We start from the raw sequence: 21,451 nt of genomic DNA, 5'->3' as shown, positions 1-21,451 counted from the left end.
CAGATAGCAAAAGCAAAAAAAGACAAATGGGACTGCCGCAAATGTAAACTCTTCTGCACATCAAAAGAAACAATCAAAAAAATGAAAAGGCAACATATGGAATAGGAGAAAATATTTGCAAATTATGTCTGAGAAGGGATTAACATCCAGAATATATAAGAAACTTCTACAGTTGTACAACAAAAAAATAAGTAACCCAATTGAAAAATGGACAAAGAACTTGAGTAGACAGTTCTCCAGAGATATACAAATAGCCAACAAGCATATGCAAAGATGCTCAGCATCATTATTCATAAGAGAAATACAAATCAAAACCATAATACCACACCTCACTTCCCTCAGGATGGCCACTCTCAAAGAAATAGAAAATAAGTGTTGACAGGATGCAGAGAAACTGGAACCCTGTGCATTGTTCATGGGAATGTAAAGTGGTGCAGCCATTATAGAAAACAGTATGGAGACTCCTCAAAAAACTAAAAATAGAATACCATGTGATCCAGCAATCCCTCTTCTGGATATATCCAGAAGAATTGAAAGCAGGGTCTCAAAAAGAGACCCTTGAACACCCAAGTTTATTGCAGCATCATTCAGAATAGCCAAGAGGTGAAAGCAACCCAGATGTCTACTGACAGATGAACGGATAAAGAAAATGTGGTATATACATACAATGGCATATTATGCAGCCATAAAAGAAGGAAATCCTACTGCATGCTGCAACATGGATGACCTCAAAGACATTATGCTAAGAAAAACAAGCAGTTACAAAAGGAAAAGTACTGTATGATTCCACTCAAATAAAGCATCTAAAGTAGTCAAAATCAGAGAAACAGGAAGTAGAAAGTTGGTTGTCAAGGACTGGGTAGAGGGAAAGTTAGAGTTTAACACATTAACTGCCATGTGAGTTGTATTTAACTCATGCTAGTTTTGAGCCTGGGGACTCATGAAGCATATATAACTCACATGTCTTTTTACCTTGAGAGCTGCAATAACTATTTTTCAAGTTGCATGTAACTCATGCACAGAAAACAATAAAAATAACAAATTTTTCATTAAGTTAGAAAGGACCTTTTTGTTTTCAAAGTTTTTTTCTATTTTTGTAATAAAACACCCTGTCCCCAAGGAAAAGAATTTTTTTTTCTAGTGTGGCAGTCAGTGTGTTAATGGGTGTTAGCTTTAGTTTTGCAAGATGAAAAAGTTACAGAGATCTGTTGCACAACACTGTGAATATGAACTGTACACTTAAAACTGGTTAAGATGACAAATTGAATGTTATATGTTTTTCACCCCGATTTTTAAAAAGTCATTAAAGTGATATTGTATGGCTGCTAATGTTTGTCCTAAGTCCGCCTCCCCCATGTCACTCATTACAAATTATAGCTTTTGCTTACCAGCTCTTGCTCCATCTTTTGCAGAAGTCTCCTAACCACATTATCCTCTTCACTACCCAAAGCAAGGATCTTACCATTCCTCTTCTTTAAAACTTTCCATTGCTGTAAATTAGCCAAGTTAATACATGGAGTACTTCATAGTCTGGCCTCACTGTAGCTTTCCAGCCACATCCTATGACCCTTACACTTTGTTTAATGGCTTAAATAGAGAGAAGTTTATTTCTTTTTATGGAAAACAAGTCTGGAGGAAAGCAATGTAAAGTGGTAGCATGGTGTTTTCGGAGACCGAGACTCCTTTCATCTTTCTGCTCTACCATGCTGGCCCATGCTTTCTCTGAAGTTTTCTTCATGGTCTAAGATGGCTGATAGAGCTCCAAATATGACATTCATTTTCTAGGTAGCAGAAAGGAGGAAAGGCCGAAGGGCAGAAAGGTACCTCTTGTAGCCAAGCCAGTTCCCTTTAAACGGCCTTCCCAGAGTCCCATGTAGTAATTCCACTCATATCTCATTGACTATATCTGGCTGTAATATAGCTAGGAAATGTAGTCTTTGAGGTGGGTTTATTATGTTCCAGAATCAAATTGGAATGATTTTACTAGGAAAGAAGGGGACAATGGATATTGAGGGGCATCTAGCATTCTCTGCTACTTATGTATACGGTTTTGTGAAATTAAACATTTTGTAATCTTTTTATACCTAACATTTTATTGTGGACATCTTCTATTGTCTCTAACATTAATTTAATGACCTCATAGTATTACCTTGCTTGAATATAGCATGATTTAAGCAACCCATCCTCAAATTCTCTATTTTGAAACAGTTTGGCTAGTTTTTATTTTTGGCAATTATAAACAATTCTGTGATGATAATTCTTATAGCTAAATCTTATAGGTCATATCCTTAAAGGAAATCTCTACAAATGAAACCATTGAATCAAAAGGTATATTTAAGGCTTTTAGTACATATTTTCCAAATGCCTTTGAATAAGCTTTTCCCACTGGCTTTGTTGAAAAGTACTATGGGTTTATTCTTTTTTCCTCATTAAAAAAATACTTAAGGCATAAAAAGTATAAAGAATAATACAAAGCATAAACTGGTTATATTTAATATTTGGTTAAACTGAGAGCCATTTTAAAAAATTATATTGCTCAGATTTGATTGACTTTCTTCAAAGTAAACCTGCTGAAATGAATGAGTCATCATATATTTATTGAATGCCTGGGTAGGAAGAGGAATTTAAATATTAATAAGATTTCTGCCTTTAAGAAGCATGCATTTTGAGCAATGATGGAGTTGCTGAAATAAGCATATAATCTCCTGAGGTACCTTAAAGATGTAATTATGAATGTGATTTTTAAAAACTTATTTTATAGTTATAGCTGTTTGCATCTGAAAAGATAACAAGCAGCATCAGATAGCATAATGCACCTAGGTAAAATAGGTGTATGGCCAGAATCTAATCTTCCTGTTCTGAGGAATGGTAGGTTATTAAAGGCTTAGAATAGTCCAGGCAGGTGTTGTCAGGGCAAGGGGGGTTTGAGCCAAAACTCATGTGACTGTTGCTGTGAAAACAGCTTATATTATATATAATTAATGTTTGCTTCTTTTTTCCTCTCCCAGATTTGGTATAAGAGGAAAGAAGTTACACTTTTCATCTTCTTATGCTCATAAAGCATATTCCATTGCCAAATCCCCCAGCTTATGTTCTATGGAAAGAGAAGAGGAAGACTGTATAATCTCGGAAGGAATAATTGAGGAATACCTAGCATTCGACCACACAGATATGTTAGTATTATGTCTTTTAAGCTTTTTACTCCCTTTCTATTTTATGTACAAATATCTGTTTTTTGTAAACTATGCTACCAGTATTATCGATAATTAGATCTATGCCAATTTCTGTTATTTATTTTCAGGTATTTACTCTTCAGGTATCCAGAGTTCATATTCTTAGTTATTGCTCCCATATACCACACTTCCTTGTGTATTTGATTGTTTCACACATCATTTACCTCTTCCTGAGATCAGAGATTTTAAAATGAGTTAATTTTTTTTTTATTTCAGCTCATTATGGGGGTACATAAGTTCAGGTCATATACATTGTCCATGTCCCACCCATTCCCCCCGAGTCAGAGTCCCAAGTGCGTCCGTTCTCATTCTCCAGACAGTGCGCCTGGCACTCATCATGTAGTCATACCTCCATCCCCTCCCCCCCCCACCTCCCCGGGTCTGCACCTTCAAGCATGACCATTCCCCAGAGGGTGTGCAACGCACTCATCATGTAGGCATACACCCATCCCCTCCCCCCACCCCCCATCCCAGTCTGATATCCAGTTGGTATCCTTCCCTGATGTACATTTAGGTGATGATCAGGGAAACCAGTTTTCTGGTGAGTACATGTGATGCTTGTTTTTCCATTCTTTGGATACTTCACTTAGTATAATGGGTTCCAGCTCTCTCCAGGAGAACCAAAGAGATGTCGTATCATCGTTATTTCTTATAGCTGAGTAGTACTCCATGGTATACATATACCACAGTTTACTAATCCATTCGTGGATCGATGGGCACTTGGGTTGTTTCCACATCTTTGCGATTGTAAATTGTGCTGCTATAAACATTCGGGTACAGGTGTCTTTGTTAAAGAATGACTTTTGTTCTTCTGGGTATATGCCCAATAATGGGATTGCTGGATCAAATGGTAGGTCTACTTGAATCTGTTGAAGGTATCTCCATATTGCTTTCCATAGGGGTTGCACTAGTTTGCATTCCCACCAGCAGTGTGTGAGTGTTCCTGTCTCTCTGCATCCACGCCAACTAAAATGAGTTAATTTTTTTCCACATAGTTTGATTTTACCCTTTTGCAAATTACCATGAGTGGAAACTCTGAAACCTTTAAAAATAGCATTTGAAGAGGTGTGAAGTCTGTTTACATAAATCCTGTTTGCAAAAGGCATATGCAGTTTATTTAAAACCTTACGCTTGGCACAGACTTTGTAATTATTGTTTATATCTATTCTTATTGTATTCTAACAGTAGTCCTATGACATAGATATTACTTATCTTCTTTATAGGATAGGTGAGAATCAGAGTGATTAAATGATTTGTCTAAAATAGAGCATACTCTTCTAAGCTATTAAAAGTTCCAGAATTGAAAATCACAGCAGCATATCTGAAAATGAGAATTTCATTTTAGGCTGTGAGGCTGTAGTTAGGTCTAGTTAGCATTGTGTCACATGATTCTGGACTTCTCTTTTTCCCATTACATTTCTTGCTGAGCCATGTTCACTCAAATGCACACAGCCCTAGTGCAAGCTAAACACAAGCCAGGTTTGCATACATCACACTACTGAGCTAGAACGGTAAGTAGGTTCTTCTGGTTTTCCAAAGACTGCCCCCATTCCCCTTCACTTCTGGCCTATGTCAAAATTTTTCTATCTTTTCTTTTTCCTCAAATCAAACATCTTCTCCCTTGGTTTCAGTTTATAAAAAATAAAGCTGATTTAACTAATTTAAAATGGCTGACAGGTATCCCCAGGGCATTTCTTTCCCTTTTTCTGATAGTCAATCCAAATGAATTTTCAGGTAATACAGGGAAGATTTTTAGAAAGGTTTGGTGGCTCAAACCTATAGTTCCAGCAACTCAGGAGGCTGAGGCATGGGGATCACTTGAGCCCAGGAGTTCAAGGCTACGGTGAACTGTGATCACGCCACTGTACTCCAGTCTGGGCAACAGAGCAAGACACTGTCTCTAAGAAAGAAAGAGAGAGACAGAGAAAGAGGGAGGAAGAGAGAGAGAGAGAGAAAGAGAAAGAAAGGAATGAAGGGAGGCAGCCTTCCCTTTAGAGATATTACCAAGATACCTTGTAAAATGACAGACTAATTGGACCTTTAAAATGTTCGTACTTGAAAAGATTGAAGGTTGAGAAATAAACCAAAGGACTTCTAGCAAATTAGGGTATACAATAATTTCAGCAAATGATTTTGGTGCAAATGAAAAGAAATCTGGAAAAAAAATAAGGTTCCTAACTTATTATTTTCATAAAAATAAATTTCAGGCCACCACATGGTGCTTCACACCTATAATCCCAGCACTTTGGGAGGCCAAGGGGGGAGGATTGCTTGAGGCCAGGAGTTCAAAACCAGTCTGGTCAACACTGTCCCTTCAAAAAAATTTTTAAAAAGTTAGCTGGGTGTGGTGGCACATGTCTGTAGTCCCACCTACTGGGGAACCTGAGACAGGAGGATTGTTTTATCCCAGGAGTTCAAGGCTACAGTGAACTATGATCACACCACTGCACTCTAGACTGGGCAATGGAGTGAGACTCTGTCTCAAAAAAAGAAAAGTAAAAAAAAAAAAAAATTTCACAGGTATAAAAGATTTAAATGGGACAAATGAAATCATATAAGTTTAGAAGAAAATAAAAATGGAAGACTTTTTCAAAAAATTATAATTTGGGAATGGAGAAGACCTTTTAAACCATAAAACAAAACCTACACGTCATATAAGAAATTCTTAAATAACTACCTAAGATGAAATTTCTACATAGAAAAAACTCATAAAGTCAAAAAATAAATGACAAACTAGGCAAAGATATTTGCAATTTATTCATAGACAAAGAGTTACTTTCCTTAATATGTACATCAATAAGGAAAAGACTAAGGAAAAAACAGGCAAAGGACACGAACAGTTCACATAAATAGAAAATGGATTTTAAACATATGAAATAAAACTCAACCTCATTTGCAATTTAAAGATGCATATTAAAACTATAACGTGCTACTTTGTCAGATTGGCAGAGAACAAAAGATTAAAGAAGTTTGATAATTCTTTTTTTTTTTTTCTTTTCCTGAGAGAGTCTTCCTGTGTTGCCCTGGGTAGAGTGCAGTGGCATCATCATAGTTCATTGCAACCTCAAATTCCTAGGCTCAAGTGATCCTCTTGCCTCAGCCTCCCAAGTAGCTGGGACTACAGGTGTGGACCACCACATCCAGCTAATTTTTTTTATTTTTAGCAGAGATGGGGTCTTGCTCTTGCTCAGGCTGGTCTCAAACTCCTGAGCTCAAGGGATCCTCTTGCCTCAGCCTCCCAGAGTGCTAGGATTATAAGTGTGAGCCACCATGCCCATCCAGAAGTTTGATACTTCTTTAAGTGGGTAAACAGGCATATTCTTTGATCATTGGGCCATATAATCTCTTTAGAGGAAATTGGGCAATATCTTTCAAATTGAAATGCATATGCCCATTAACTTAATAAGTCTATTTATAGGAATTTATCCTACAGACATAATCACCTATGAAGCCAAAGAACAAGGATATTAATTGCAGTATTAACTGTAAGAGCAAAATATTGGTTGATCAATAAGGGACTAGTTAGACATATGGTATATCAAATGGAATACTCAGCAGCTAATTTTTTTAAGAGGCAGACTGATATGTATTGATAGGGATCAAGGCCAAGATACATTGTTAAATAAAGAACAAGGTGCAATATACTATATAATGCAACTATTTCTCTAGAACAATGTATAATATTTGCTTCTGGTAATGGGGGATAGAGATGTAGGAGACTTCTTGTTCACTAAACATCCTGTACAATTTGAATTTTTTTCATCACATGAATGTATCTCTTCTAAAAAGAAATATAAATTTAAATACCATTAATATTAGTCAGCTTACTCCTCCACTTAATGCCAGGCCAAGTATTCCTTGGGAAGGCAGAGAAGAGAGTGTAGCTGTCCTGCATAAGCCTCTTTGCACCCTTCTTTTTTAAATTGTATTTAATTAATTTGTTTTTTATTCTAATGGATTTAGGGGGTACAAGTTGAATTCCATTACATGAATATATTGCATAGTGGCGAAGTCTGGGCTTTTGGTGTACCCATCATCTGAGTAGTGTACATTGTACTCTACTGAGGTACCCCCATAGGTAATTTTTCATCCTTTACCCCTGTTCCACCTCCCCCCTTGTGAGTCACCAATGTCCATTATACCACTCTGTTTGCCCTTATATAGCTATAGTTTAGCTTCCACTTAGAAGTGAGAACATGAGGCATTTATTTTTTTGTTCCTGAGTTACTTCCCTTAGGATGATAACCTCCAGTTCCATCCAAGTTGCTGCAAAAGGCATTATTTCATTCTTTCTTATGGCTGAGTAGTACTCTATGGTATATATTTAATACATACCACATTTTCTTAATCCACTCATCGGTTGATGGGCATTTCGGTTGATTCCATATCTTTGCGATTGTGAATTGTGCTACAATAAACATACAGGTACAGGTGTCTTTATTTTTATTTTTTTGAAACAGGATCTCACTCTGTTGCCTAGGTTAGAGTGCAGTGGCATTATCATAGCTCACTGCAACTTCAAACTCCTGGGCTTAAGCAATCCTCCTGCTTCAGCCTTCCAAGTAGCTGTAGCATGACACCATGCCCGGCTAATTTTTTTTTACTTTTTGTAGAGACGGGGTCTTGGTATGTTGTTCAGGCTGGTCTCAAACTTCTGGCCTCTAGTGATCCTCCTGCCTCAGCTTCCCAAACTGCTAGGATTACAGGTGTGAGCTACCACGCCCAGCCGAGGTGTCTTTTTGATATAACGATTTATTTTCCTCTAGGTAGATACCCAGTGGTAGGATTGTGGGATCAAATGGTAGATCTACGTTTAGTTCTTGGAGAAATCTCCCTACTGATTTCCATAGAGGCTATGCTAATTTACATTCCCACCAACAGTGTATAAGTGTTCCCTTTCACCACATCCATGACATCATCTATTGTTTTTTTGACTTTTTAATAATGGCCATTCTAAATGGAATAAGATGATATTTCATTGTGGTTTTAATTTGCATTTCTATGATGATTTGTGATGTTGAGCATTTTTTCGTATTTTTTTGGCCGTTTGTATATCTTGTTTTGAAAAATGCCTGTTCATGTCATTTGCCCACTTTTTTTTTGTGACAGGGTATTGCTCTGTTGTCTGAGCTAGTGCAGAATGGACATTTTAACAATATTGATTCTTCCAATCCATAAGCATGGGATGGTTTTCTATTTGTTTGTATTGTCTGTGATTTCCTTCATCAGTGATTTGTAGTTCTCCTTGTAGAGATCTTTCACCTTCTTGGTTATATTTATTCCTAGGTAATTTTTTTTTTTACAGCTATTGTAAATGGGATTGTGTTCTTGATTTCGTTCTCAGCTTGATCATTGTGTACAGAAATCCTGTTGATTTTTGTACATTGATTTTATAACCTGAGACTTAACTGAATTTATTTATCAAATCTAGGAGTGTTTTGGAGGAGTCATTAGGGTTTTCTAGATAAAAGATCATATCATCAGCAAAAAGAGATAACTTGGCTTCTTCTTTTCCAATTTGGATGCCTTTTCTTTCTTTTGCCTGATTGTTCTGGCTAGGACTTCCTGTGCTTTGTTGAATAGGAGTGGCAAAAGTGTGCATCCGTGTCTCATTCTAGTATTGTGGGGGGATGCTTTCAACTTTTCCCCATTCAGTATGATGTTGGCTGTGGGTTTGTCATATATAGCCTTTTATTATTTTGAGGTATGTTCCTTCTATGCCAAATTTTTGAGGGTTTTTATCATGAAGGGATGCTGGATTTTACTGAATGCTTTTTCTGTATCTATTGAGATGATCATATGGCTTTTGTTTTTAATTCTGTTTATGTAGTGACTAACATTTATTGACTTGTGTATGTTGAACCATTCTTGCATCTTTGGGATAAAAACCACCTGATTGTGGTGAATTGTCTTTTTGAGGTGCTGTTGTGGGATTTGGTTTGCCAGTATTTTGTTCAGGATTTTTACATCTATGTTCTTTAGAGATAGTGGTTGATAGGTTTCTTTTTTTGTGACATCGTTTTCTGGCTTTGTATCAGGGTGATCCTGGCTTTGTAGAATGAGTTAGGGAGGATTCGTTCCTTCTTGATCTATGGATCAGTTTCAGTAGCATTGGCACCAGTTCTTTTTACATCTGGTAAGATTTGGCTGTGAATCCATTTGTTCCTGAGCTTTTTTTCTTGTGAGATTTATTACTGATTCAATCTCATGACTTGTTATTGGTCTATTCAGGAGTTCTGTTTATTACTGGTTCAATCTTGGGAGGTTGTATGTTTTCAGGAATTCATTCATTTCTTTTAGGTTTTCTAGTTTGTGAGCATATAGTTGTTAACAATAGCATAATAGTTTATGATGATCTTTTTTATTTCTGTGGTGTCAGCTGTAATATCTCTTTTTTCACTTCTGATTGTGTTTATTTGGATCTTTTCCCTTCTTAGGCTAGCTAATAGTTTATCAATTTTGTTTATATTTTCAAAGAACCAACTTTTAGTTTTGTTGATCCCTTTATATTGTTTTTTTAGTCTCCATTTAGTTCTGCTCTGATCTTTGTTATTTCTTTTCTTCTGCTAACTTAGGGTTTGGTTTGTTCTTGTTTTTCTAGTTCCTTGAGGTACAATGTTAGATTGTTAATTTGTGATCTTTGTACTTTTTTGATGCAGGCATTTCATGGTATAAATTTCCCTCAGCACTATTTTTGCCATATCCCACAGGTTTTGGTATGTTGTGTTTTCATTTTAATTCATTTCAAGAAAAATTTTAATTTCTGTCTTTATGTCTTAGTTGACCCAGTGATCCATTCAGAAGTATGCTGTTTAATTTCCATGTATTTGTGTAGTTTTTGAAGTTCCTCTTTGTATTGGCTTCTAGCTTTATTCTACTCTGGTCTGAGAAGATACTTGATATGATTTCAATTTTTAGAAATTTGTTAAGACTCATTTTGTGGCCTAAAATGTGGCCTCTCTTAAAGAATGTTCCATGTGCTGATGAAAAGAATGTATATTCTGTAGCTGTTCGGTGGAATGTTCTGTAAATGTCTGTTAAGTCCATTTGGTCTAAAGTCCAATTTAAGTCCAATGTTTCTTTGCTAATTTTCTGTCTTGATCTGTCTAGTGCTGTGAGTGGGGTATTAAAATTCTTTGTTTTTATTGTGTTGCTGTCTATCTCTTTGTTTAGGTCTCGCAATATTTGTTTTGTGAATCTGGGTGCTCCAATGTTGGGTGCTTATATTTTTAGGATCATTATATCCTTTTGCTAAATTGATCCCTTTATCATTATATAATGATCTTCTTTGTCTTTTTTTACTATAAGTATAGCACTCCTCCTTGCTTTTAGTTTCTATTTGCATGGAATATCTTTTTCCACCCCTTTAGTTTCAGTCTGTATGTCTTTTATGTGTCTTTATGAGGTCAGTTTCTTGTGAGCAGGATATAGTTGGATCATGTTTTTTTAAATTCATTCTTCCAATCTGTATCTTTTAAGTGGAGCATGGTCCCGTGGCCTGTTAGGAACTGGGGCCGCACAGTAGGAGATGAACAGCAAGGTAGCAAGCGAAGCTTCATCTGTATTTACAGCCACTCCCCATTGCTTGCATCACCACATAAGCTCCGCCTCCTGTCAGTTCAGTGGCAGCATTAGATTCTCATAGCAGTGAGAACCCTGCTATGCATGCGAGGGATCTAGGTTGCACCCTCCTTATGAGAATCTCATGCCGGATGATCTGAGGTGGAGCTGAGGTGGTGATGCTAGCGCTGGGGAGTGGCTGCAAATACAGATTATCATTAAACAGAGAGGTTTGACAGCACAATAAATGTAATGCACTTGAATCATCCCCAAACCATCACCTCCACCCCTCCAGTCCATGGAAAAATTGTCTTTCATGAAACTGGTCTGTGGTGCCAAAAAGGTTGGGGACCACTGATTTAATCCATATACATTTAGGATTAATATTGATATGTGAAGCTTTGTTCTTGTCATATTGTTAGTTGATTTCTAGTTGTTTTATAATTTTTTTCTTTGTTTTTCCTGTCTTTTTATCTTTGTGGTTTGCTGAACTTCTGTCATGTTGCCATTTAATCCCTTTCTCTTCCTCCTTTATGTGATTATTTTATCAGATCTTTGAGTTTTCCATTTTCAATCGGTTTCATGATGATGAATACTGACCTTTTGTTTCCATGTATAAGACATCTTTGAGCATTTCCTATAGGGCTCATCTAGTGGTGACAAGTTCTCTCAACATTTGCTTTTCTGAGACTCTTTTCACCCTTCTTTCTTGCCTACAGTTTCCTATTTAGTTCTTGAGATCTTTGCTGCCCAGGAGTAACTTTCACCGTAGAGGTCTGGAGATATTTCTCCCTATCCCAAGCCAGTTGCAGAATTTACTTTGTCTTAGTTTACATATCTATTATAAGTAAACACATCTATCCATCAGATTTTTTTTCCCACAGAACCCTAGGACTATTGGCTGTTTGCCAGAGAAGCACTTGGCTAACTGAGAGTTTCTTGGTTACAGAAACAGGAGCTTCTGTGCTGTTTAATTTTCTTCTTTTTCCTTTCCAGCCTTTTACCAAATGCTTATTTGCCTTAGTAAAAGTATACTAATTTTAATAATTTATGTGGAATGTTTTTCTAATGAATCATTGCCTCAAATAATTATGCAGCATAATCACAGTTCGATATACATTGTTAAATATGTCACATTAATATTAATCTAAATTTTATCCAATTATGACAAAAAGATTATTTCTGTATGTTTAATTGTCATAGCTGATTGCTCAACTGACAATGTTCATCTGTTTAAAGCTAAAAAATGTAGAATAATTCTGAGATTTCTTTTGCTCACTTTATGTTTTGGCAGAGTAGTGGGATGGGGTGGAGGTAAAAAGGAAAATGCAGTCTCCTCTGTTAGAACTCCCTTAGTTCACAAGGCAGCTTCATACATGTGCTGCATCTGCTGAGTAACGAGGAGGCTTGTGGTGGTGGGGCAACAATCACACTCCTAAGAAGTACAAAGGACAGTGGTGGAGACTTAGCAAAGAATAATCATGAAGTCTTTTCCTCTTGTTTCTGTTACAGGGAAGAGGAGTTTCATGGAGAGAAATCAGAAGCAGATACAGAGAAACAGAAATTAGGGTATCCTCCCATTGTTCCATTTTACTGCATGAAAGAGGATGTCCTTGCTTATGTGTTTGACATTGTCTGGAGCAAGGCTGTGGGCTGTATGGAACAGTTGACACGCAGTCATTGGGAGGGTTTTGCTTCTGGTAAGGATCTTTGTGAAGACAATGTAAAAAGTAATTGTTTGTGATTTCCAAACCCTAACCAGTCTGTTAGATTATATGCTTCATTAGTGTAAAAGGTGGATATGAAAAAGGAAAACCACAAGTGTTTTTTCCTATTCTCACACACCACATGTCTGACACCAGTGTGTAGGGTTTTATCCCCACACAACAAACAATTCTGACACCAGAGTCTCTAGTGGATACCAGCTGGGTGTTCTCTAATCCAATTCAATTCCAACACTATCTACCTAGAGATAGCATCGGGTCCCACAGGTTGAAGGCTCAGTCCCACAAGACTGCCTCCACTCCCTGACTTCAGATGCCAGTTGCAAGCCCCAACTTGTGACCGGTGCTACTTCTCATCTTCTTCTTTCTTCTTCCTCCTTTTTTTTTTTTTTGTGACCTATGCTTTTGACCAACCAACTATAAATTAGGGCTCTCTGAACCCAGTTCTTTTGGGTTTTTATGGAGGCTTCATTTTGTAGGCTTGATTGATCAAATCATTGGCCAACGCTGATCAACTCAACCTTCCGCTCCTCTCCTCTCTCCAGAGGTCAAAGGTCAAAGGATAGGGATGAAAAAGTTCTAACTTTCTAATTACATGGTTGGTTCCCCTGGCAATTACCCACCTCACCCCATCCTGAGACTATCCAGGATCCCTCAACCACCAGTTATCTCATTAGTATACAAAAAGACACTTATCACTTTGGATATTCCAAGTTAAAACCCTGTGTGCCAGGAGCCAGGGGCAGAGACCAAATATATATTTATTATTATATCACAATATTAGTGGGTCTGATTCATGTTTGTATTTCCCATAGAAACTAACAGGTATTTAGTAAATATTTGAGAAGAGTGGATGAACAATAAGGTCTAGTCTATGATGATCAGTCAGAGCTTGCGCTTTCTTTGAATATAATGACTTATGAGGAAAAACGTGCAAGTGGCATGTACATTTTTAAAACTGCTTTATTAAAGATTGATATGTGATAAATGACACATTTAAAGTGTACAATTTGACAAGCTCTGACTTATATTACTTATATATATTACTTATATATTAACCATTATGACAGTCAATATGGTGAACATAACCATCACCTACAAAAGTTGGCCCTTGGTAATCCCTCACTCCTGCCTTTGCCTGGCCCCCCATCCCCAAAGTGACCAAAAAGAGTTACCTGCTTTCCATCACTATAGATTAGTTGGCATTTTGTACAGTTTCATGTGAACATAATCATACAATATGTACTCTTTGTGTCTGGCTGCTTTCACTCAATAATGATTTTGAGATTTATCTGTGTCAATAATAATATCAATAATTTATTCCTTTTTATTGCTGAGAAGTATTCCATTGTACCATAATTTGTTTATCTGTGAATGGGCATTTGGATTGTTTTCAGCTTTGGGATATCATATGAAAAGCTATTATGTATACCAGTGTAAAAGAATTTGGGGGCATATATTTTTTTCTCTTGAGTAAATTCCTAGTGGTGGAATGGCTGAGTTATATGGTTAGATATATATTTAACTATGCTGCTCAACAAATTATCACAGTGGCTTCAAACAGTACACATTTATTACCTCAGACATTTGTGAGTCAGAAGTCAGGAACAGCTTAGCTAGTCTTCTGCTTAGGGTTTCACAAGGCTGCCATAAAGGTGTTGGCCCAGGCTGGGTTCTCATGTGGAGGCTCAACTAGGGAACTTCTCCTTTTGTGTATGCTTGGAAGCATACAGTTCTTTGTAGCTGTAGTATTCATGGAAGCTTCATTGTTCAAAGCCAGCAAGAAAGACTACGAGCTAGTCAACTAGCAAGACAGAAGCTTATATAACAACATGATCATGGGGTGACATCCCATCACCTCTACTGTTATCTATTGGTCTAAAGCAAGTCACAGTCCTGTTCACACTCAAAGGGAGGGCATTACACAAAGGCATGAACACAAAGAGGTGGGAATCATGCAGGGACCATCTTAGAGTCTGTCTGCCACACATGTTCTCCCGCATGCAAAATACATTCTCCTCCCTCCTAAGGTTTCCTAGAGTGTCATCCCATTATAGCATCAGCTCAAAAGTCCAAAATCTTATCATCTAAATTGGGTCCTGGTGTGGATTATGTTCCTAGATGTAATCCATTTAGTACAGCTCATGGGGCACAATTTTTCTCTATCTGTAGACTTGTGAAACTGAAGAGACAAGTTGTCTGACCCCAATACACCCAACATACGATAGCAGGACAAACAAAGGATAAGTTATAGACATTACAGTTAAAAGGGAGGAGGATGGAAGGTTTGAAAAAAAAAAAAAAGAGTTCACAGCAATTCTGAAATCCAGCTAGGTAAATATTGGGAGTTCCTTGATTAAGTTTCAAGACCTGGGAATAATCCTCTCTAGCTCACTGCTCTATCCTCCAGGCTCCTGGTTTCATCCTCTTAATCATGCTTCCTTTTTTCAGGAAAGCATGTATTTGCAGCTAATTAGTTTTATCAGGCTGTGTCTTGCCTGTAGAATTTTGGGGATCTGACAACCTTTTTTCATTTTGTACTCAGTCTGTCCCCTTAGTCGAAGTTGGCAGTGTTTCTGCTGAAATAATTTTCTTAAAAACTTTGTGGCTCTCCTATGAATATCAGCGGGATTCACCACATAGACAAAACCCACATCTATAGATCTTTTCGCGTAATCTCTTCTCTATCTTGAGCTCCTACTTGGCTGACTGAGGCACAGTGCCCTTAAGCTTTCTAAAGGCTCTGTGGTTTGATTAAGAGCATCTTTGAGATATAACCTTAATCTCTTGAAAGGGCTCTTTGTGTGAGTGAATAACCTTTTGATCTTTATGCGGTATGAGTAAAAAGTTGTATAGTTACACTCTTTTTCTCTAGATCACTGTCTAATATTAGCATCTTTTGCCCTGTAGAGATACTGAGAATTTTCATAATGATCAAGTCTTGGTTTCTTTTTGTTTTATAGTTTTTCCCTCAATTTCTCTTTCTCATCTTGCATTTTTTTATAAGCAGCAAGAAAAATTAGGCTTCATTTTCAACACATGGATTGGAAGATCATCATTTACAAGTTATACTTTCTGTATAACCACAGGAGACCATTTCACTAAACTTTCTGCCACTGAGTAACAAGCATCTCCCTTCCTCTAGTTGCCAATAACAGGTTCCTCATTTTCTTCTGAGCCCTCCCCTGCAGCATCCTCCAAGTCTAGATTTCTACTATCAGTCTGTTCAAGGCAATTTATGCCTTCTCTATCATGCTTCTCAAAATTCTTCCAGCCTCTGTAATGAATAACTGCAAATAAAATTAAGAAAATAAGGCCAGGTGTGGTGGCTCACACCTGTAATCCTAGCACTTTGGGAGGCCAAGGTGGGAGGATTGCTTGAGGCCAGGAGTTTGAGACCAGCCTAGGCAACTTAGCAAGACCCCATCTATACCAAAAATAAAAAAAAAAATAGCCAGGAATGGTATTTAGTAGCTGGTAGTCCTAGCTACTCAGGAGGCTGAGGCAGGAGGATCCCTTGAGCCCAGAAATTTGAGGCTGTGGTGAGCTACGATCATGCTACTATACTCCAGTCTGAGCAACATAGTGAGACTCTGTCTCAAAAAAAGAAAACAAAGCAAAACAAAACCCCAAAAAGAGAAATTAAGAAAATAATTTCATTTACAATAGCATTAAGAAGAATAAAATGCTTAGGAATAAATTTAACCAAGGAAGTATAAGACTTGTATGCTGAAAAACTACAAAACATTGTAGAAAGAAATTAGGGAAGACCTAAAGAAATGGAAAGACTCATGTTCATGGACTGGAAGACTTAATATTGTTAAGACGATAATACTCCCAAAATAGATCTACAGGTTCAGTGCAAACCCTATCAAAATTCCACCTGCGTTTTTTTTTTTTTTTTTTGGCAGAAATGGGCAAGCGGATCCTGAAATTCATACGGAAATATAAGGAACCCTGGATAACCCAAATAATATTTAAAAAAAAACAAAGTTAGAGGACTCATATTTCCTGATTTCAAAACTTACTACAAAGCTAACTGTAGTCAAAACTGTGTGGAACTGGCATAAGGACAGACAAATAGATCAATGAAATACAATTAAAAGTCCCGAATCAGCCCATACATCTATGGCCAATTGAATTTCAATAAGAGTGTCAAGATGATTCAATGAGGAAAGAATAGTTTCTTCAACAAATGGTGCTGGAACAACTGGATATCTACATGGAAAAGAATGAAGTTTGACCCTTACCTCACACCATATACAAAAATGAACTCAAACTGGATCAAAGACCTAAACTTAAGTGCTAAAATTATAAAACTCTTAGAAGAAAACATAGGAATAACTCTTCATGACCTTGGATTTGATAACAGATTCTTGGATATGACACCAAGAATACAAGCAACAAAAGAAAAAAACATAAATTGGACTGCATCAAAATTAAAAATTTTATGCTATAAAGGACATTATCAAAGAAGTGAAAGACAACTTACAAAATGGGAGAAAATACTTACAAATCATATACATAAAAAGAATACAGATGCCAGGTGTGGTGGCTCATACCTGTAATCCTAGCACTTTGGGAGGCTGAGGCAGGAGGATCACTTGAGGCCAAAAGTTCGAGACTAGCCTGAGCAAGAGCAAGACCCCATCTCTACAAAAAATAGAAAAAAAATTTAGCTGGGCATGATGGCATGCACCAGTAGTCCCAGCTCAGCTACTTGGGAGGCTGAGGCAGAGGGATCACTTGAGCCCAGGAATTTGAGGTTGCACTTAGCTATCATGATGCCACTGCACTCCAGCCAGTGCAACAGAGCGAGACCTTGTCTTAAAATAAAAGTCTAGTATCCAGAGTAGAGAACTGCAACTCAATAATAAAAGGACAAACAACCCAATTAAAAAATGGGCAATAAGCCAGGTATGGTGGCCTGTGCCTGTGGTCCCAGCTACTCAGGAGGCTGAGTCAGGAGGATTGCTTGAGACCAGGAGTTCAAGACCATTCTGGGCAACATAGTGAGACCCAGTCTCTGGCGGGGATGGAGAGTGGAAATAAAAGAGTAAATGACTTGGGTGGTTATTTCGTCAAAGATGATATACAAATGGCCAGTAAGCACATGAAAAGATGCTGTACATCATCACTCATTAGAAAAATGCAAATCAGAACCACATGGTTATATGTATATATTTTTTAAATTAAATTTTATTTTTTAAAGGGAAAATAACAAGTAAGGATGTGGAGAAATTGGAACCCTCATACATTGCTGGTGGGAATGAAAAATTGTGCAGCCGCTGTGGAACCAGTTTGGCAGTTCCTCAAAATGTGGTGGTTTTTTAAAAATTTATTTTAGTTTTAAATTTTTTTCTTCCCCATTTAGTTAGTAGATGGGCAATTCCTCAAAATGTTAAACATAAAATTACCATATGACCCAGAAAATTCCACTTGGTTATAGGTATATAACCAAGAGAACTGAAAACATGTCCACACAAAGAATACTTGCACTTGAATATTCATAGCAACATTATTGATAATAGCCCAAAAGTGGAAACAACCCAAATGTCCATCAGCTGATGAATGGATAAAACAAAATTTGGTGTGGCCATGTGTTACGGGCTGAATTGTCTCCTGCCAAAATTCATACGTTGAACCCCTTACCATTGATGTGACTGTATTTGGAGACAGAGCAGGGAGGTAATTAAAGTTAAGTGAAGTCATAAGAGTGGGGCCCTCACCCAGTAGGGCTTGTGTCCTTATAAGAGAAAGAGACATCAGAGATCTTTCTTTCCACGCATGCACAGAGAAGAGGCCATGTAAGAACACAAGAAGGTGGCCACCTACAAGCCAGGACAGAGTCCTCACCAGAAACCAACCCTGATGGCACCTTGATGTTGGACTTCTACCCTCCAGAACTGTGAGAAAATAAATGTCTGTTATATAAGCCACCCAGTCTGTGCTATTTTGTTATGGTAGCCCTAGCAGACTAATATACCACACAATGGAGTATTATTCAGCCATAAAAAGGAATTAAGTACTGATACATATTACAACATGGATGAACGTTGAAAATAATGCTACATGAAAGAAGCCAGACACAAAGGGCCACATATTATATGATTCCATTCATATGAAATATCCAGGCCCAGCGCAGTGGCTCACGCCTGTAATCCTAGCACTCTGGGAGGCCGAGGCGGGTGGATTGCTCGAGGTCAGGAGTTCAAGACCAGCCTCAGCAAGAGCGAGACCCTGTCTCTACTAAAAATAGAAAGAAATTATCTGGTCAACTAAAAAATATATATAGAAAAAATTAGCCGGGCATGGTGGCGCATACCTGTAGTCCCAGCTACTGGGGAGGCTGAAGCAGTAGGATTGCTTAAGCCCAGGAGTTTGAGGTTGCTGTGAGCTAGGCTGACGCCACAGCACTCACTCTAGCCCGGGCAACACAGCAAGACTGTCTCAAAAAAAAAAAAAAAAAAAGAAATATCCAGAATAGGCAGAGCCATAGAGACAGAAAGTAGTTTAATGGTTGCCAGGGGATGGAAGAAGAGGGAAATTGGGAGGTAGAGCATTTCTTTTTGGAATGATGGAAATTTTCTGAAATTATATAGTGGTGATGATTGTACAACATTGTGAATATACCAAAACCACTGAATTGTACACTTTGAAATGGTTAAAATGGTGAATTTTATGTTACATGAATCTTATTAAAAAGTTTTTGAAATTCTTTCAGCCTGAAGAGTGTCCTTTAACATTTCTTATATTATACATGGGTCTGCTGGTGATGAATTATTTATTTTATAGGTATGAGAATTCCTTTATTTTGCATTCATTTTTGCAAGATAATTTTATGCATTCTATGTTGACAGTTTGTCTCCTAGTACTTTAAAGATGTTCATTTTCTTCTTGCTTGCTCTGTTCCTGAAAAGAAATCTGATGTCATCCTTATCTTTGTTCCTGTGTATATATATATATATTTTTTCTCTCTGGCTGCTGTTAAGATTTTTTCTTTATCACTGGTTTTGAGCAATTTGATTATGATGTGCCTTAATGTAGTTTTCTTCATGTTTCTTCTGCCTGGAGTTTGTTGAGCTTCATGGATCTGTGGGTTTATTGTTTTCATTGGTTGGAAAGTTTCCAGTCATTATTTCTTTGGATACATTTTCTGTCTCCCATCGTCTTTTGGGACTCCAGTTACCTCCATATATTAGTCCATTTAATCACTAATTCCTCAGATAACTGATGCTTTAAAATTTTCTTCAGTATTCTTTTTTCTCTGTATTTCATTCTGGATCATTTCTATTGTGCCTTCAAGTTCATTAATCTTCTGCAATATTAAATCTGCTGTTAAGCTCATCCAGTGTAATTTTCATCTTAGACATTGTCATTTTCATCTTAAAATATGATTTTGGTGACTTTTATATCTTCCATGTCTCTAATTCTTTGAAAATGTGGAATAACTTGAACATCTGTGTTAATTCTAGGTTGGTTTCAATTATTGAAATTTTCCTCATTATGGGTTGTAATTTCCTGCCTGGTAATCTTTGATTAGGTTTCAGATATAGTTTTACTTTAAGGGCTGAATTTCTTTTTTCATTTTCTTTTTATTCTTGTATATCTTCTTGAGCTTTGTTCTGAAAAGCAGTTAAATTACTTGGAAAGAGTTTGATCCTTTCTGGTTGTACTTTTATGATTTGTTAGACAGGTCTGGAGCAATGCTCAGCCTAGAGCTAATTATTCCTCACCTACTGAGGCAAGATCTTACTCTGCCCAGAGCCCCATGCACTTTTTCTGGTCTGGCTGGTGGGAACAGGCACTATTCTTGGTCCCATGTGAACAGCAGGCACTTTCCCCTCTAATTCTTTCAGTTGGTTCTTTTTCCTAGCCTTAGGTAGTTTCTTCTCACACATGCACTAATCAGTACTCTTTGAATACTCAAGGAATACCTCACCCTCTGCAGATATCCTGGGTTCTCTTTCTGTGCATTTTCCTCCTCTCTGGTACTCTATCCTAGGAATCCTAGCTGCCTTGGTCTCTCTGGACTCTCAATTCAGGGAGTCCACCAGGCTCTGCCTCAGTTCCCCTCCTTGTGCCGTATCTTGTAAACTCTTTCAAGGCAGTTGTAGGGCTAGTCTCATTTGTTTATCATCTCAGAATTCACTATCTTTCATTATCTGATGTACAGTGTCTTGAAAGCCATTGTTTTATGGTTTTATGGGTGGTTATAAGCAAGAGGGTAAATACTTGTTACTCCGTCTTGGTTGGGAGCAGAAGTCCAGCAAATACATTTTTTAAACTTTTCATTAAAGTATAACACACAGGTAGAAAATTACAAAGTAAGTTTACATCAAGTAAGCCTGAGGAATTTTAAAAAACTGAATATATATATATGACCAGCACTCAGATCAAAAACAGAACACTACCAGCACTCCAGAAGCCCTTCAAATGCTTTCCCTCAGCCAGTTACTTAACCTCTCCCCCTCCAAGAGTAACACCACCCTGATTTCTGACGTCACAGATTTTCCCTCTTCTAAAACTGTGTAATTATGTTCACAATGTCACGCTCATTTAAAAAAAAAACCTTTGTAACAATAGATTCATATAGTATATACCTTTGTGCATCTGGCTTTTTTTACTCAACATTATGTTTGTTATATTCAGTTATGTTTTGCTTGTAACAATAGTTTGTTTATTCTTGTTGCTGTATAGTATTCCATTTTATGAATATATCACACCCTACTGCTGATGGACATTTGGGTAGTTTCCAAAACATAATGCTGTTATGAACATTGTTGGATATGTCTTTGGTGAACACATGTATTGGATACATAAGGTTGGAATTGCTAGGTCATAGGATATGCTATTCTAACTTCAGTGGATACTGCCAAAAAGTTTTCTAAAGAGGTTGTACCTACTTACACTATTTCCAGTACTGTGAGAGAG

The 21,451-nt window shown here is 37.3% G+C and overlaps 1 protein-coding gene across 1 annotated transcript in view; it reads left to right on the top strand.

Moving 5' to 3' along the window:
• Positions 1-21,451, top strand: part of FAM149B1 (family with sequence similarity 149 member B1) — a 56,103-nt gene that overhangs the window by 16,306 nt on the left and 18,346 nt on the right. The window contains exons 6-7 of the mRNA XM_045569167.1: positions 3,009-3,173; positions 12,306-12,493. Of these exons, the coding sequence (XP_045425123.1) occupies positions 3,009-3,173; positions 12,306-12,493 (353 nt within the window). The remainder of the gene's footprint in view (positions 1-3,008; positions 3,174-12,305; positions 12,494-21,451) is intronic.

The sequence above is a fragment of the Lemur catta genome, chromosome 14, assembly GCF_020740605.2.
Source record: "Lemur catta isolate mLemCat1 chromosome 14, mLemCat1.pri, whole genome shotgun sequence".
Taxonomy (NCBI): domain Eukaryota; kingdom Metazoa; phylum Chordata; class Mammalia; order Primates; family Lemuridae; genus Lemur; species Lemur catta.
This window is presented reverse-complemented; position numbering and strand designations above follow the sequence as displayed.